The 17,734-nt window shown below is 42.3% G+C and overlaps 2 protein-coding genes across 2 annotated transcripts in view; both read right to left on the bottom strand.

Moving 5' to 3' along the window:
* The window catches only part of LOC139917330 (anthrax toxin receptor 2-like), a 261,176-nt gene that overhangs the window by 29,583 nt on the left and 213,859 nt on the right, over positions 1-17,734 (bottom strand). The gene's annotated exons all lie outside the window — the stretch shown is intronic.
* LOC139909969 (uncharacterized) overlaps positions 14,582-17,734 on the bottom strand; it is a 28,444-nt gene continuing 25,291 nt past the window's right edge. Inside the window, exon 11 of the mRNA XM_071897151.2 lies at positions 14,582-14,743. Coding sequence (XP_071753252.2) covers positions 14,582-14,743 — 162 coding nt within the window. The remainder of the gene's footprint in view (positions 14,744-17,734) is intronic.

Here is a 17,734-nt window from a genome sequence, read left to right as displayed (position 1 = left end):
ACGACTGAATTTAAATTCTGTTTTCTGAATTTGTATGGAATGATTGAATTTATTGAAGTTGAAACTGATTATAGAAATCAAACTCATGATGCTCTTACCAAGTTTTTATCCTATTAAAACCATATTGCATTGAAAAGTCCTAGATATTTAGTTTTCTTTAAGATATTAAATTGATACTGGACTCTTGATTTGTTCTGACTTGACTTGCTGTTCTATATTTAGACTTGAGACTTGACATTAATGACTTGGACTTGACTTGGTAATCTACATTTAGACTTGGGACTTGACTTGAGACTGACTTAGGACTTGGTGACACCTCATATTCTCATTATGGCTAATCTAATTGTCCCCCATCCACTCCCTGCTGCTGATGCCCTTTGCTTCAACAAGCTGTCTATAAATAGTTGCCTCTTTGTAGGGAGCAACTTTTTTGGACAATATTGACAGAAAAATCCAGAATACAGAGTCAGGCTATTAGATACAGGAAGTTACATAATTCTAATAGTGGCCCCAATTCTGGGAACCAAGATTTGTTTTTTTCCTTAAAGAGCACTGTATGATCCACATCAAATATGTCCCACTAACCAGCTCTCTTCCTGCTGCTTCACAATGTTTCCCATGAATTCTGCCTTTAAGCCTGTAACACATGTGTTTGCTTTAATCACATTCAAATTTATGGATGCCAGGAAACATCTGAATACATTCTGGACCCTGTGTCTCATTTGCTGTTTTTCTGGTGCGTTCTGAATGGTTCACTTTTTTAATCATTCACTCTCTATTCCCTATGCAGTGTTTGTCATATATTGATCTATACGGGCAACGACCCAACAAAGTTTCGGACCCTGCATTAAACATCGTTGCTTCAAAAAAATGCGCCAGATATACACACAAGCACTATGACAGCAGGTTGAAATGGACTCAGGTATTGAGCTCACGACAAGCTAGCTACTCTTTTTCTTCTTCTTCGGTAAGACACGGTTGCATTGCATTGTGGTATACAGGAGAAATTGTAGGGTACATCGTCTGCTCACTACATTTTTATTTATTCATTTATTTCTCCTTTAGTTAACCAGGTGAGTCCCATTGAGATGTTCATCTCTTTTGAAAGGGAGCCCTGGCTAAGACAGCAGCAAGCAGAATTTTGCAGTGCATTGTGGGTATTTTATAGTGAACTATACAGTGAATCAAATTAACTGTTGAGAATGCAGACACTAGTACATAAACAGGCAAATTTGGTCCAAAATTTGCAGCCATTTGCTGGAAGTATTTTCTCACTGGAAACGATGTATCAGTTTGAAATCTGGCAATATTTCAACATCAACCAATCAGAGACAAGAATGAAATTGGTCAGGTGACCTGTCCTCAGCCCAAAATGTTGTCAAAATGGTCCAACTGCTACTAAATAGTAAACAACTAGCTGTGATTGTTTTTATATATAATTTTTTAATCTAGCTAGCTGTTGGAGCCATACGACTATAACACACATTTTGAATTTCCAGTGGAAACATTGTTAGATTATTAATTTATTACATGTTCAGTAGAAAAGAGGAGGCCAAGATGATGACAGCAGTTTGTTATTTCATCCATTTTCACTCCTCCAGCTGTTACATTTCTCAGTTACTGTTGGCCATTGACCAGTCGCTCATACTCATCGCCTATTGGCAGCAAATTTTCGCCCCATCTCTGCCCTAAAAATGTGCCTGTGTATCATTAGGATAGGAGCTACAGAGCAAGTCTTTCAGGCAAGGTAGAACATTATATTTCTCACATCTTCAAATCATACAGCGAGCATGGAAACCCCAGGTGGAGGAAAACTGTGTGGAAGGAAAACTGTGTGGAAAGTTCACTGGAACTCACTGATGCAGCGAGGAGGAGCGACTCCCCCTCACTCTCTCCAGTTTCTAAGAAGCTACAGTATGTTTTCATTTTTTTATCTTTTTTTTTTTTTTTTTTTTTGACATTCGCATGTCAAGACTGAGGCGGTTTTCGGTGGAAGTCCCAGCCTGTCTTCTTACTCCTGTTCTCTTCCATACTGGCAGGAAGATGAGCCGCCGCTCCTCCTCCTCCTCCTCCTCCTCCTCTCCTCTTCTGAGGAACGACCCGTCATGGAGGATACAAGCAGAAGCACATGGACAGATTACATTAGAAGATTACGTAGAAGTTTGATAAGGCAAAGACTGCAGTAAACTCAGAAAGATGCATTTGACTTTTTTCATTTTCCTTTCTTTCTTTTCTTTTTTTTTTGGTTTGTCTTAATTGGACAGGACACAGTAGAGAAAGACAGGAAAGACAGGAGGGAGAGAGAGAGGAGGATGAAATTATGACAAAAGTCCCGGGCCAGTCCCAACTTTTGTCATTTTCTACTCTATTCTTTTCTGTTCTATCTGATTTTATTTTATTTATTAGTTTATTTGATAGGGACAATGCAAGTTAACATAAAGCCACTTCAACTGGTTAAGTTGATGCAGCAGCTGATGTTCTGCAGACAGAGATTAGAGCTACTGCTGGTTTCCAACTCTGTTTTTTAGAAAGAGAAGAAAAAAACTGAAAAAAAGGAAGAAAATATCAAAGTTACATACAATTATGAAGCAGAATTTAAAGAAGCCGAAATGGAACGACCAGCAAATAACAATAAAATAAGCCAGTCGTTAATAATAAGACGATTAAACATGCACACAGGTCAAGAAGATCTATTTCTATTTTCCAGTTATCTGAAATATTATACTTGACACCTGACTATCAGTTTTGTTTATTTACTTGAATGAACCGCTGAATTCGGTGATGTGTGAATATCAGTGGTCAGGAGTGATCTGCTCCATTGACTCAGTGTGAATGGGAGAACTATTAGAGAAGTGGCCTGACCTCCTAATTCAAACTGTGTGAGCTTCGCCGAAGCTGGAAAGGAAACAAGGTTTCTATTGTCGCCTCTATCGAGTGAGTTTGAGGCCAGCTTTAACAGCTGAGGATAAACATACTGTTCACCGAGCAAAGAGCAACAGATTTAGTGTGAAAATGATTGAGGGAAAGAGGGCAAAGTGTGTCTGGTCGGACTGCAGAGTGTGTGTGTGTGTGTGTGTGTGTGTGTGTGTGTGTGTGTGTAGGGTGACTAAGGTTTAAGTGGTATCCTTTCCACATTTTGATCCAGGAAATCGAGGTCAGTAGTTTGTTCAGTGGCCAACTTGTTGAAAGCCAAACATGACAGCCATGAAATTCATGACATTTTTGTGAAATGAGCAAGATGTCTTAAGATGTAAATAACTGGGAATTCTGGGAATACATATCTGAATAATTCAATTCCACATCACCATGTCTCTATTTTGGAAAAGAAAAAAATCCATTGCCTGGAGGTCGTCATTCAATATACTTACTTACTTTCCTCCTCTCCTCTCCTCTCCTCTCCTCTCCTCTCCTCTCCTCTCCCTTACACTCCTATTTTCCTCTCCTCTCCCAACCCGACTTTTCCTCTCCTCTGACCTTTTCCTCTCCTCTCTCCTCACTTCTCCTTCGCTCCTACATTCCTCTCCTCTCCTCTCCTCCTCTCCTTTCTTCTCCTCTCCTCTCCTCTCCTCTGTTCTCTTCTCCTTCACTCCTCTTTTCCTCTCCTCTCCTCCCCTCTCCTCTCCTCCCCCTTACACTCCTACTTTCCTCTCCTCTCCCAACCTGACTTTTCCTTTCCTCTGACCTTTTCCTCTCCTCTCATTCCCTCCTTTCCTCTTTCCTCGCCTCACTTCTCCTTCACTCCTACTTTCCTCTCCTCCCCCTTACACTCCTATTTTCCTCTCCTCTCCCAACCCGACTTTTCCTCTCCTCTGACCTTTTCCTCTCCTCTCTCCTCACTTCTCCTTCACTCCTACATTCCTCTCCTCTCCTCTCCTCTCCTCTCCTCTCCTCTCCTCTCCCTTACACTCCTATTTTCCTCTCCTCTCCCAACCCGACTTTTCCTCTCCTCTCTCCTTACTTCTCCTTCACTCCTACATTCCTCTCCTCTCCTCTCCTCTCTTCTCCTCTCCTCTCCCTTACACTCCTACTTTCCTCTCCTCTCCCAACCCGACTTTTCCTTTCCTCTGACCTTTCCCTCTCCTCTCACTCCCTCCTTTCCCCCTCTCCTCTCCTCTCCTCCCCCCCCCCCCCCCCCCCCCCCCCCCTCCCATCTCCTCCTCTCCTTCCTCCCTCGGACTCTGAGAGTTTGGACGTCACCGGGGAGAGAGAGAGCCATTACTCAGCAGCTAAAAACAGGTCAAGTGTTGTTCCATGATGTTGAAATTAATGACTGCAGTCCCAAGGAGTGGAGAGAGGGAGAGAGAGAGAGAGAGAGAGGGAGAGATGGAGAGAAGCGATATGAGAGACAGAAGAGGAGGATGAGTGGTGCTGAGAGTGTTTAAAAGATAGAGCAAGAGTGTGTGAACGAGAGAGGGAGGGGAGCTGGGAGAGGGAAGATAGAGTGGAGAGAGGTGCTTTTATTTTATTCTACTCTCAACCGCTCATCCGACTCCTCTCTCTCTCTCTCTCTCTCTCTCTCTCTCTCTCTCTCTCTCTCCCCACTCCTCTAGATTGCAGTCATTAACTGCAACATCATGGAGCAACACTTGATTTTAATTCTGAAATTTTACTCCGTGTTTATTAAATCACTTGAGCTGCAGAGAGTGTGTAGCAGCTGGTTTGTTGTTCCCATACAGTCAGCTGATGTCCTGTAAACCCTCACATACAGTATGGTGTAGTGATCTGTTAAGTGGTTTCTTTTTATTACTGTATTTTCATTTTGTGTTTTAATTATAAACGCTGTCTGCAAATGAAGTTTTCCTGATGGTAAAATTAAGTTTTGAGTGGGAGAGAGAGGGAGAGAGAGAGAGAGAGAGAGAGAGAGAGAGATTGTACAAAATATGAACTCTAATATTAGAGCATTATACTTTCCCAAATTTCACCACCATTTTGAAAATATTCCCCAAAGTGTTAAAATGCAGTACACCACTGATCAACCGTCAGATAAATTGTTTTAATGATTACAGATGAGAGCTTGTTTCTTATTTCACTTTTATTGTCAGTACTCTTTACTCTCATTATCATTTTCATTTGTGTTTGTATATGTTGCTTTGGCAATAAGTAGCTTTGTATTTCATGCCAATAAAGTCCATTTTAATTGAATTGAGAGAGAGAGAGAGAGAGAGAGAGAGAGAGAGAGAGGGAGAGAGAGAGAGAGAGAGAGAGAGAGAGAGAGAAGATGAATGAGACAATTAAACGGTGCTTGATGGCACCTTGGTGACTAATGGCTTTTCCTTCCTGCCTGTCTGAGCACAGACAAACACAGTAGTAGGCAGGGAGTGTGTGTTTGTCTGTGAGCGTGTGTGTTTCTCTGTGTGTGTGTGTGTGAAGTGGTGGTTTGGATGTAGTTGCAGGAATTAAAATGACAGATAGAAAAAACACTTACACTTTGTGATGCAGCAGTTTGAGGAACGTTTATGGGTAATTTTCCCGATGGTCACGACCAGCGGTGTTTCTTCATTACACCTCTGTTCGCTGTTGCTTACTGTTCACTCACACACTGATGTTCCTGTGCTGTGTGTCCGCCCATCGCTGCACAACACTGGCACTACAGCTAGCAATTAGCTCAAATTGGCTGCTGAAAAGTAGCATGTGGTGATGTGGGTGCAATCAGTCTGTGAGCAGAGTTTGGGAGAATTTTATTATCAGGTGCTCTTAACTCATGGGCAGCTGTTTGAAGCAATATATAAGGGTGTCTGTGTGTGTATCCCTGCACAGATGCACATGGACACACACACTATGTATTTGCGTGTATGTGTTGCATATATTTGTGTGCTTTGTGAGTTTGTGTGTGTGTGTTTTCCTGGGTATACACACTACCAGTCAAAAGTTTGGACCCACCTGATTGAATGTTCTGTGTTTTTCATTCTCTCTCTCTCTCCATTTTGATCTAAAGGCTTCTGCTTAAATGCCTGAAATTAGTTTCTTAGACAAATATAAATAGTGAAGTTGATCCTGTGTATGAATTTCTTTCCAAAGCCTTTTGCCTTTCCATCAAGGCAAAGGGCGGCTGCTTTAAATAATCTAAAATATAAGAGAGTTTTGATTTGTTTAACACTTTTTTGGTCGCTGCATAATTCCATTTGTGTTATTTCATAGTTTTGACGTCTTATTATTATTCTAAAATGTGGAAAAAAGTAAAAATAAAGAAAAATGAGTGTGTCCAAACTTTTGACTGGTAGTGTGTGTCAGTGTGTGTGCATGTGTGTACTCCAGTATACACTCAGTGACATACATTCCCATATATGCAAACAGATCGATTCTAACTCAGCGTGCAGACTGGGTCGAAGAGTTCAGTTACTGTTACTGAATGTTAGAATGGGCAACATGCATGATATAAGAGACTTTGACTGCGGTGTGATCGCCGATGTCGGCAGCATCGGTTCCAGCATCTCAGAAACTTCCCGCGGGATTTTCTGCACCAAGATTGTGAAACACATCCAGTCAGCTGCAAGTCCTGAGGGTGAGACGCCTCGTGAGAGAAGAGAGAAGTCAGAGGAGAACAGGCGAGACTTGTTCAAGCTAACAGGAGAGTCAGGAGTCTGAAAATAACGTCTCGGTCTTCTCAGCACACGGCCGGTTGAACCTTGAAGCAGACCGGCTCCAGCAGCAAGGAGACCAGGACTGGTTTCACTGCTGTCAGCTGAGAAACAAGAAGATGAAGCTACAGCAGGAACACGATCAACACAACTGGAGCTTTAGTGAAGGTTCAGTCTGGAAGATTATCTTTTGCATGCTTAGGCTGTAGTTTTACTTCTCATACCATCCTGCCATTCACATCTCTCACGCATGCTCACTCATTATTTCCTTGCTGTCTTTTCCCGGGGCGTCAGTTGAGATATCAGCTGTTCACATCAGCTGGTCCGCATCTATCCAATAGCACAGCGACACACCTCCGTCGTTAGCCTATCATCTTGCTGCTGTCTTTTTAAATATGTTTCTCTCTCTCCGCTTTAGTCCGTTCATGCTGCTGTTATGCGCACCCCTCCTCCTCCCCGTCACCGCCCGGTCTTCGCAGATTCATCAGATTCATCAGATTCATCAGCTTCATCAGCTTCATCAGCTTCATCACTCATCAGCCTCACCAGCCTATCAGTCTCAGCAGAGTCATCAGCACCAGCACCACCAGTGTCTGGACTCCACGGGGGGATTTATCTTGCTGCTGCCCCTCGATTACAAAATCTCCCTGTAGAGTCTAAGCGCCAAAGACTTTCTTGTCAAGTCTTAATTTTCACTATATCATCTGTTATAATAAACAATTATCTTTACTTCTTTCACTTGTCTCTCCTGATTGAACTGGTCTGAAAAGAGGGAGAACGTCACCTGATCTGACAAATCTTGGTTTCACACGTTGATGTCAGGGTGAGAATTTGGTGCATCCATGGATCATCCTGCCTGGTTTCAACAGTTCAGACTGGAGGTGTAATGTTGTAGGAGAAGTTTCCTTGGCTCACATCAGGCCCTTTAGCACCAACGCAGCAGCATCTGAACGCCACAGAGAACCTGAACGCTGCTGCTGACCAGGTGGATCCTTCAAGGACAAAAGTCTCATCTCTTCTTCAAATGGAAACTTCCAGCAGGATAAAGCTCCTTCATCTCAAGATGGATCCAGCAACATGACAGTGACAGCTTTAGGTCCTCTAAGGTCATCTGGCTCCGGCCTTTCAGCTGTTCCTAGACTAAAATCCAAATCCGGTGAAGCAGCTTTTAGTCACTAGTCGCCAGATTGCCAGATTTCCTTAGTTGTGCCAAAACTCTAAGCTCTTTTAAAAGTGGCCTCAAAACGTTCCTTTTTTCCCAAGCTTTTGACTAGCCCGTATATATGGCGTGTGTGTGGATGTATGTATGTGTGTATATATACAGTACGTGTACATTAAATATGTGTTTTTATTATATATATATATTTTTTTATCACATTTTATATATATTTCTTGTTATTTCTACCCAGTACTGTGTAGGTGTACCTAATAAAGTGGCCACTGACTGTACATCTCACTGTGTGTAGCCACATCTATCTGCCACCACCATTAGTGACATTGGTTCATTAGTATTGGTTTCAATGGTGAGTTTGTGTCTCATATAGTCTAAATACTGTTTCTAGGAATTGTGTTATTATTGGCATCAACTGATTTTATGTATCACTTGTTCTAAATACTGTTTAAAAACATCATTAGTATTGGTTCTGGTGTGAGTTTCAGTGTCACATTAAATTAATTCTGTTTATGCTGTCAGTGTGTGTTAAAAGTTCACTGGTGTTGGTTTCAGGAGTGTTAGAGTCACATGATGCACCTGCTGCTTCAGATGCATTCCTCTTCTGCTAAGACATGTTTGTGTGTGTGTGTATAGCTCTGTGTGTATGTGTGTACACCTGAGTGTGTGTATAGCTCTGTGTGTACGTGTGTACACCTGTGTGTGTGTGTGTGTATAGCTCTGTGTGTATGTGTGTACACCTGTGTATGTATGTGTGTATACCTGTGTGTCTGTGTGTATAGCTCTGTGTATGTGTGTATACCCGTGTGTGTGTATAGCTATGTGTGTATGTGTGTACACTTGTGTGTGTGTATAGCTCTGTGTGTACACCTCTGTATGTATGTGTATACCTTGTGTGTATATGTGTGTATATCTCTGTGTATATCTCTGTGTGTATCTCTGTGTGTATGTGTGTATATCTCTGTGTATATGTGTGTATACCTCTGTGTGTATGTGTGTATATATGTCTCTGAGTATATGTGTATATCTCTATGTATATCTCTGTGTATATGTGTGTATACCTCTGTGTATGTGTGTATATCTCTGTGTATGTGTGTATATATGTGTGTGACTGTGTGTATATATGTGTGTGTGTGTTGATTCCCCATTGACTGTGGCAGCAGAGAAATAAAAACCTCATTATCTCACAGCGACAGAGAAGAACGGGGTTGTCTTCGCCCAGAGAGAACAGAATTAGTTTTAGCCAATGAGCTGTTTACCAGTGTGTGTGTGTGTGTGTGTGTGTGTGTGTGTGTGTGTGTGTGGAGGGAGGGGGGGAGGGTGTATCCTGTCCCTACTTCCTGCTGTATACCATGTAAAAGGCCAATAGTCCAATGGGGGTGAATAGATGGGACAGTCTTGCAGTAATTAGCTCTGCTCATTAAAACTGACCCCAGGCTTTGTTCTGCCATCTGGATAGACTGTTCCACCTCCTGCTAGAGACGTGTGTGTGTGTGTGTGTGTGTGTGTGTGTGCGTGTGTGTGTGTGTGTGTGACAGAGAAAGTGATTGATGTGATTTCCTTATTGTCACAACCCTGAATGGGAAACAACCCTACCTGTAGAGTGTCTATGGCTTTCTTTCATTCTTTCTTTCTTTCTTGTCTATCAATCAATCCGTCCATGTGACAGAACACCCCCTCTGGCGGCCATATTGGAAGTCCTCAGATCTTGGGCAACAATATCTGTGGACAGCTGATTGTGTTTCTAAACGTCTCAACAGAACTGAACAAATCTGATTAATTTCTGTTCTGTTTTTTTTCTCTGGGAGCTGATCATTTCATCACTGATCCATCTGATTGATTTAGTGTTTAAATATCGACTTGTTGGCTAGCTAACCATAATATCAGCTAACCATTACTGTCTTATTAACACATCTGATTTGTGTTCCCACCTCACACACTCAAGTCAAGTGACTAATACCATGTTAAATAACTTTAATGCAAGTCGAGAAGGAGAAAAGATATCGGCACAGCAATTCAAGAAATCTAGCTATCACTTTATGTCACATTGCAGAATATTTGAAGAGTCCACCTTAAAAATTGAATTAGTTATTCTTGTGATCTTGGTGTAATCAATATTCCTGAACATGAAAAAGTCTCTCCTAAACTTAGAAACTAAACACAATGAATGTTTTAGCTTTCACTTACTTCTAAATGAGCTAAATTTTGTTGAAGTACAAACATGTACGGATGAGGAAATGTACCCATATCCCTGATTAATTATTAATTATTAATATCAAGTCGAGTCTAGACCAGTGGTTCTCAAACTTTTTGTCTTGTGACTCCTTCAAATGAAGCGATGAAGGCTGAAAACTATTCAGTATTTCACAAGAAAAGAGCAAAAAATTAGAGAAAGATCTGAAAAAATGACACATGACAAAATGTATAGCAGAAATACGTTTTTTCTCATATCCCATAAATCATCTCATGACCCACCGGGGGGGTCGCAACCCCTGGTTTGAGAACCTCTGGTCTACTGAAAACCTGCTTGCGCCACCTCCGCTCATCACATGCATGAAATTCATGAACATTACATGAACGAGAGCAAAATCAATAGATCCATTGTGCGTCGGTATGCGGTCAGCTGACTTTTCAATCACGCTTTTAAAAATGCGAAGCGAAGACGACAAAGAAACACACAGTCGGCTGTTCGAGCCTGGAATGCACCGACTATGCTGCGTGAATTTCTGATATACGGGACGGGTGCGTGTCCATCACATTAACAAAAGGTCTCCAGTTCAGTCCCTGCAACTTCCACAATCAAATCAAACTTTATTTGTCAAATACACAGCGACAGGACGACAGCAGCAGCAGTTGCAATGAAATGCTTCGTCTTCAAGCGTCCTCTTAGCGTTGTAAACGAGATCAAACGGGTAAAACAGAGAATAAAGAAGTCAAAAAAAACCTGAAAAACTAAAAAAAAGTGAGTTACATAATAAAGCTAGAAGAATAAAAGTAAATAAAGTAGAGTGTCCAGCAGCAGCCGCGTGTCGTCCCGCACAAGAGGACTCTTTGTTAAGTCGCTCTCGCTTGTTGTAAATTGCTGTGGATGGGAGCATCAGCTAATGGACGACTGCAGGGGGAGGGGGGTGAGTCATACCGCTCCATGTCTGCAAGTGTGTGTGTGTGTGTGTGTGTGTGAGAGAGAGAGAGAGAGAGAGAGAGGAATGAATGGAGACAGAAGGAAAAGGAAGAGAAATATGCAAGCATGTCTGCAGCATAATTCAATGAGGGGGAGTATAGCTGAATGTGTGTGTGTGTGTGTGTGTGTGTGTGTGTGTGTGTGTGTGAGCAGTGCAGCAGACAGAACACAGCAGGTTTGTTGAGCAGTTCAGCAGGACAGCAGCGTCTTTCTGAGGCGTAACAACGCTCGCAGCTGATTGGACATCGCAGTCTCACATTTCATCCGTCTCACACAGCAGAGAGCGAGGCTGCGTTCACACCGCAGACGAAAGTGTTCCCCATTCTGATTTCTTTCCCTCCTGCGTGACACAGATCTGATGCTTTCAGTGCAGTGAGAACAGAAAAAAACAGTCTGATATTTAAATTTCTGATTTGGAAAACAGTGATACGTGTCCCTAAATGTGATCCGTGGCCATGCGAGCGCCGTCTGGACTGTCAGATGTCACGTCAGTCTCCATGGGACAGATCACTGTCGCCAAAAAAACTCTGCTTCCATTTGAGCAGAAAAACATGGAGGACGACGACTCAAACAGCCAGTGGAGAGACAGCAAAGTTGCAAATTTCATTCATATTCAGGAAGATTCCTCCATTCAAACAAAACTAGAGGGAACAGATCGCAATCAACCAACGCAATCAACTGCTAGAGAAATGTCCGAAAACTCAACAGCCTGAAAGCCAAGTTCAAGGACGCAAAAGGCTCTAATCCAGTGATCCCCAATAGGCGGCCCGCGGGCCAGGTCCGGCCCGTGAGAGCCAAATGTCTGGCCCGCGCCGACCCATTGGCACTTACGTGAACGCACCTGTCATAACTTGTGAAATAAAGTGCGCAACATGTGAAATAAAGTGCGCGCTGCTCTACTTTATTTTGACCTCATCCCACACCGTACACTTGACCTACGCCCCCGTAGCGGTCCTCGACTAGACAGCGCCACTCACCAGCTAGCCGCCTGTCACTAGTACTCCACCCCACCCCACTGTCCAAATGTTGAGTCATTCTGGCCAATAAACTCAACTTCTGTCGCAACATTTCAGTCTGTAATATTTTTCAATAATCTTGATGAAATCTGGCTAAAGTTCATCTCTTGTGTAAGAAATTACTGTTCAACACTGAGGAACTGTGAAGTGAAAAGTAAAATAATGAAATGGTTGGTTTTGGACTTATTTTGTTTCAAGTCCATCTCTTGTTTCAAGAGTGCATTTTTTTTCTTGTGTGACCCTCAACACAGGCTTTGAGAATCCCAGGCCTAAATTATTACTAGCCTACTACCACCACCACCACCACTACTACTACTACTAGCCTACTACTACTACTACTAATAATAATAATAATGGTAATAGCAGCAACAACAACATCTGCACGTATGGAATGGAAAAAAAACCCCGGACATTTTGGCCCTTGGCTTGGCATGCTTGACATAATTTGGCCCTTGGGGAAAACTAATTAGGGAACCCTGCTCTAATCTACAAAGTGGCCACGGCTGCATAACATTTCCTTTTTGCAGTGAACTTGATCGTATTTTGGGCGACAAACCGAGCCGTCGTTCATTAGAGCTCAACAATGCATGTGAGTCATTTCACGATGGAGGTTCATTCAAACTGATATCAGATATGAGTCACTTTCAAAAATGAACTGGAACAGTCAAACAAAAAAAAAAATCGGGTCGGAGCCAAAAATGGGAATTGAGCACTAAGACCTGCAGTGTGAACTGAGCCTTATTCACAAGAAAAGTGCATATTAGACACAAATGCAATTATTTCATGGAATGTAATTAAAGATGCATAAAATACAGTTAAAAGTGCATATTGTATGCATAAGTATGCTTATGTCGACCTTATCTGCTGTTAATGTGGTTTACAATGGACACCAGTAGTTTGTTATGTCTTGGAATTAACTTTTGATGCTCCATATTAGATGCCAGATGAGTAAAAACTATTATTTTTCTTATGTTTTTAAAAAAATTAGAAAAATAATCATTTCTGAATATCATTTCTCAATTTATGTAATTCCAATGAACCAGGCTGTGAAAGTTAAAAATGTTTAATAATGTTTAGCAGCGTTCATTTAGCTTGTCACTCATTCTGGATCTGACATAAAATTCCCAGTTCATGTCCATCACAGCTTCAGTATAACATGTTATTGTGTCAGTGTAACTTCTGCTGGTATCATGACTGCCAACACTGTGCCGTTAACAAGCGGACAGCTGTCAGTTGTACAGTGTCCCCATTGTAAATCTTCACAAACCCCAAACTGAAAATGAGCTTGGGGAACCTTGAGAAAATGAACTGCTGGCAGGTAAAATTACACAATATTCAACTAGTAAATTTGACAGAATAAGGCAGTGGAAGCAGCTACATTGGAGATTTAAATTAAAACATAATGTACAATCTTGTGAAATAATACCGTAACATAATCATTTAAAGTAAAATGTCATCAGTAGAGCAACCTACATGTTATGCATTTGACTAAATGGTCATGAAGTCAAACACTGTCTGTACCATAATCTAAACACAACAGAAAAACACAGCTGACAATTAGTGCACTGAAATGACTGAGGAAGAGGAATGCATTATGTTATTATGTTAAACAATAAAAAGAAAGAGTAATTCACTAGAATATGAATAAATAAGCAATTAAAATTAATTCCTATCAATGTAACTGACACACGATCTGAATGATTTTACATATATTTTTTACATAATGATTCATATATTAAAAATCTGCTCGGTTACATATTTAAAATATAGACAAACACTCTGAAAAACCCTCTGGCAGCATTCACATGTGATCCAGTGAGCGTGTGTATCACTGACAACAGCTTTCTAAAATAACCAGGTTAAATTCTCTGTGTGTGTGTGTGTGTGTGTGTGTGTGTGTGTGTGTGAGACCTGCATACTAAAAGGAAGCAAGTCACTGTCGGTATGACGAACTGTTGCTAAGCAGTAGTGGTTGCTAGGTGGAAGAGGGGGGGGAGGGGAGCCACCAGGTTTGCAGTCAGTGCTGGAATCTGAGGGCATACCTCTGTGTGTGTGTGTGTGTGTGTGTGTGTGTGTGTGTGTATTCTCCAGGGTTGAAGTATCAAATGAATATTGATATTGCAATATGAAAGAATACAATTTCTACCCTGCAAAGGCTGCAGTTATGGATCTAAATTTCTTTTTTCCAAGACACAGCGTCAAAAGAGAAGCGAGTACGAGAGGCTTTTGGTTTCTGCGTCTGAATTCAACCTAGAAGCAACTGAACGGTGTTACGAGCAGACTGGTCACCAGGATTAAATGCAGCGGGCCAAAGGGCATGTTGTGGACCTTGTGAGCCTGTTTCAAAACATCTTGAAATGACTCAAAAAAAAATACAAAATGTCATCTATTGTATATTATGCGAGCAAAGATGCAGAATATCTCAAAGAGGAAACCAGCAAACTCGTGGGCTTTCCCAATAAAACTGTATTATGTGCAACAGGGGAAAGCCAAGAGTTTGCTGGTTTCACTGTTTGCGTTCCTCTTCGTTTGCACAATCTACAACAGACATACAGTACATAGTTCAAACTTTCAGTCCTCTTATGATCTTCTATAAATCTTCCCGGCAGGCGCATGGCTGGTATATTGTGCGTCCCTAGCTGGCGCCGCCGCTGTCGGATCCGGTCCGATCCAGTCTGGTGAAGCGGACTGTGGGCGGTTCTGCGGGTCGAGACACAGGCAGCCATTTATACTGCAGGTCCTGGGACGGGGGGTCCAGACACCAGTCGTAGTGCTGCAGCAGGTACGAACACGCCGCCTGGGACAGAAACACGAGCACGAGAACACGTTTTTGTTAGTAAATGTTACAGGAATACAGAATCATTTCTATCTGTGCAGAAATTAATTTCCTCAGCCTGGCTATATGGGAATATGAGGAACTTGCTTACTATCAGATGATAATAGGGCATAAGAGACATTTTACTCATTTTATAGCAGAGCAAAAACAAAATGAAAGTTAAATCAGAGGCAATTCTCCAACTGCTGCAGCCTCCATACCAGTTTCTGTTTGTTTGTCTTTTGTCTTGCAGGTTTGATTTTCTGACAAAACAGCGCCTAAATGCAACGCTGTTTAGCAGCCAACTTGATATCAGAGCTTCCCACCAGCATTTGAATGAAAAAAAAAGACCCAAAAAAACCCCAAAACATCTGAATGCAGCATAATAGTTATGGTTAAAAATGATAATCTTCCAATGGTGGAAATCTTAGATCCAGATCAGACAGACAGACAGACAGACAGACAGACAGAGCTTGAAGAGCTTGAAATTGAATGCAGGTTTCCAGTTGAGTCTTATGGATTTTCCCCTTTAATAATTGTATTGTTTTGACCATCAGATAGAGCTCAACAAGAGCTTTCCAATGACATATAACACTCATTTGTGACCAAAATGTCACTGACACCACTTCTGCACCTAACCCTCTATATGTTTAATTCAATTCCATTCTATTCTATTCTATTCTATTCTATTCTATTCTATATGAAGTGCTGCAGAAGGGTGAACCATGGTACCATAAAGAGAGACAGAGAGATACAGTCTATTCTATTCTTTACAAACACACTCATTGCTCCATGGCTGGTGATATCATAGCCGGCGCTCCCATTGGCTGACACTTGGTCGCAGAGCTGACCAATCACACGCTCCAGTAGCTTGATTTTGCCCCGCCCTCTCCCTCTACTTTATGAATGAACATTTACTGAGAAGAGGAGGAGGAGGAGGAGGAGGAGGAGGAGGAGGAGGAGGAGGGATGAGGGGGGGAGGGCAGGATGAATGAATGTAGGAAGGGAGGAAGGAGGGAGGGGTGGAAAGTGGGAAGGAGGAAGCAGAGACAGAAGGAGGGGGGGTGGAGAGAGAGAGAGAGAGAGAGAGAGAGAGAGAGAGAGAGAGAGAGAGAGAGAGGCGATGAGGCGATGAGTCACATCTCTGACCTAGATCCCTGCGGTCTACTTTTTACTCAGGTCACGCCCTCCTCTGTGTGTGTGTGTGTGTGTGTGTGTGTGTGTGTGTGTGTGTGTGTGTGGTGGCATGTGCATGTGGTCACTGGAAATCGAGAAAAAAACACACACACACACATCCAAACGGTGCTGGTAGGTGCTGCATGGACCAAAGAAAATATCAAGTGAAATAGAACAAATGAAATGCAGCTAAATACATCTGAGGAATTTGCTGCAAAACGTCACTTCTTTATAATATTTTCATAATGTGCGGTTCTGTTTGTTGCCTTTCATGTGGTCAGCCGACAGTCGGACCGGTATCGAGAACCGGTTCCGGTTTAGTCCCGGTTCCAAATTGCCTAATTCACCAGAATCGATAAGCGACCGCACTAACGATCCCTCTCATCGCTCATTAAGCATTTTAAACATAGTTGTTGTCTCTCAAAAGTTCTGCCTACCAGACATTAGAAGAGTCCGACACACTCTCACATTTAACAACAATCTCAGTCTCAAGTCATGAGTTTTTAGTCCTGGAGCTGCTCACATTTTAAGATTCTGTTCAGACCGAGGATCCTGCAGCATCTCACATCAGGACAGCAGGATTCTTCACAGTTCCTTGCTGCATCACGCAGGTTTTCAGTGCATGTGACGGATTATACAGGCTCAAAACACTGATAATGGACTATGATGTTGGCGTGTGAATGAAGCTACAGCATCCACCTCCTCCACCGTCTACACACACACACACACACACACACACACACACACACACATGCAGCAAACCACACATACACAATACACAATACATTCTATCCATTCTAGTTCTGTGGTTGGGGGTTACTGTAATGACGTTACTTTTTCCTGTAACAGAGTAAAATTCCAATTTCAGTAATCACATTACAGTTACTGCTCTAACAGATCGGCTAATATCTATGAAACGTTCCCCTTGTCTTATCCTGTCTTCAAGTCCTGTCGAAAATAATCTGAATCAGGAGTAGAGCACACATACTACTCAACATACACAAGACTCGCTGCAGTCCCGGATGTCGGAGCTTCCTGCCGGCACCTGAACGCACCAGGAGACCTACAGACTTTTCAAATCAACATCACGCAAAGTAACTGACAAGAATAAACCCTGGGCAGGATCTTCACTGATGGATTACCCATCTAAAGGAAGTTTCAAGTCTCTGCAAGGTGATTTCCGTACCGTAAGGAAATGAATGGAAATGGATGGAAATGGATGGAAATGGATGGAAATGGCTGCCTGAGGAAAAACACATTCAAACATATGAAAAAGTATGGTATGCTTTGGAAAACGCTCGGTGTAGTAAACGGGCTAAAACATGCAAAAAAAAAACAAAAAAAAAAGCAGCTACGCAGCTCTGATTAAACTGTCTGCACCTGTCATTTGAGTGTGCGTTTGTTTAATATGACCTGGCTTCCCGGCTGGGTGGAGTTCTTCGTTTTTAAAATCTGTGATCGGCCCCGATTGGTGTCCAAACCCCACCCAGCCGGGAAACTTTGGTGTAGAAAACAAACCGGAACCAATAGCAGAGAAAAGTATTGGTGAAGGCCTACATGTGGTCCGGTGGTGGTTTGGGCGTGGTGCAAAGGCTTGTGGGTGCGGGCGGTGAGTTGTGCGGGTGCAGGCGGGCGTGGCACAAAAAGCAGCCGGTGCAGGCGGGAGCCATGTTGAGTCAGCGCAGATCTCTGATACACAGCAGTAAAAATCTTACTTAATGCACCTTTAAATTGTTACACAGCACCCAGTGATGATGTATTGGTTAAGCCCTCTGTCTCTGTACCAATAGAGATAAG

The sequence above is a fragment of the Centroberyx gerrardi genome, chromosome 2 (assembly GCF_048128805.1).
Source record: "Centroberyx gerrardi isolate f3 chromosome 2, fCenGer3.hap1.cur.20231027, whole genome shotgun sequence".
Lineage (NCBI taxonomy): Eukaryota > Metazoa > Chordata > Actinopteri > Beryciformes > Berycidae > Centroberyx > Centroberyx gerrardi.
The sequence above is the reverse complement of the archived record's forward strand: the minus strand, read 5'-3'. Positions and strand labels throughout refer to the sequence as shown.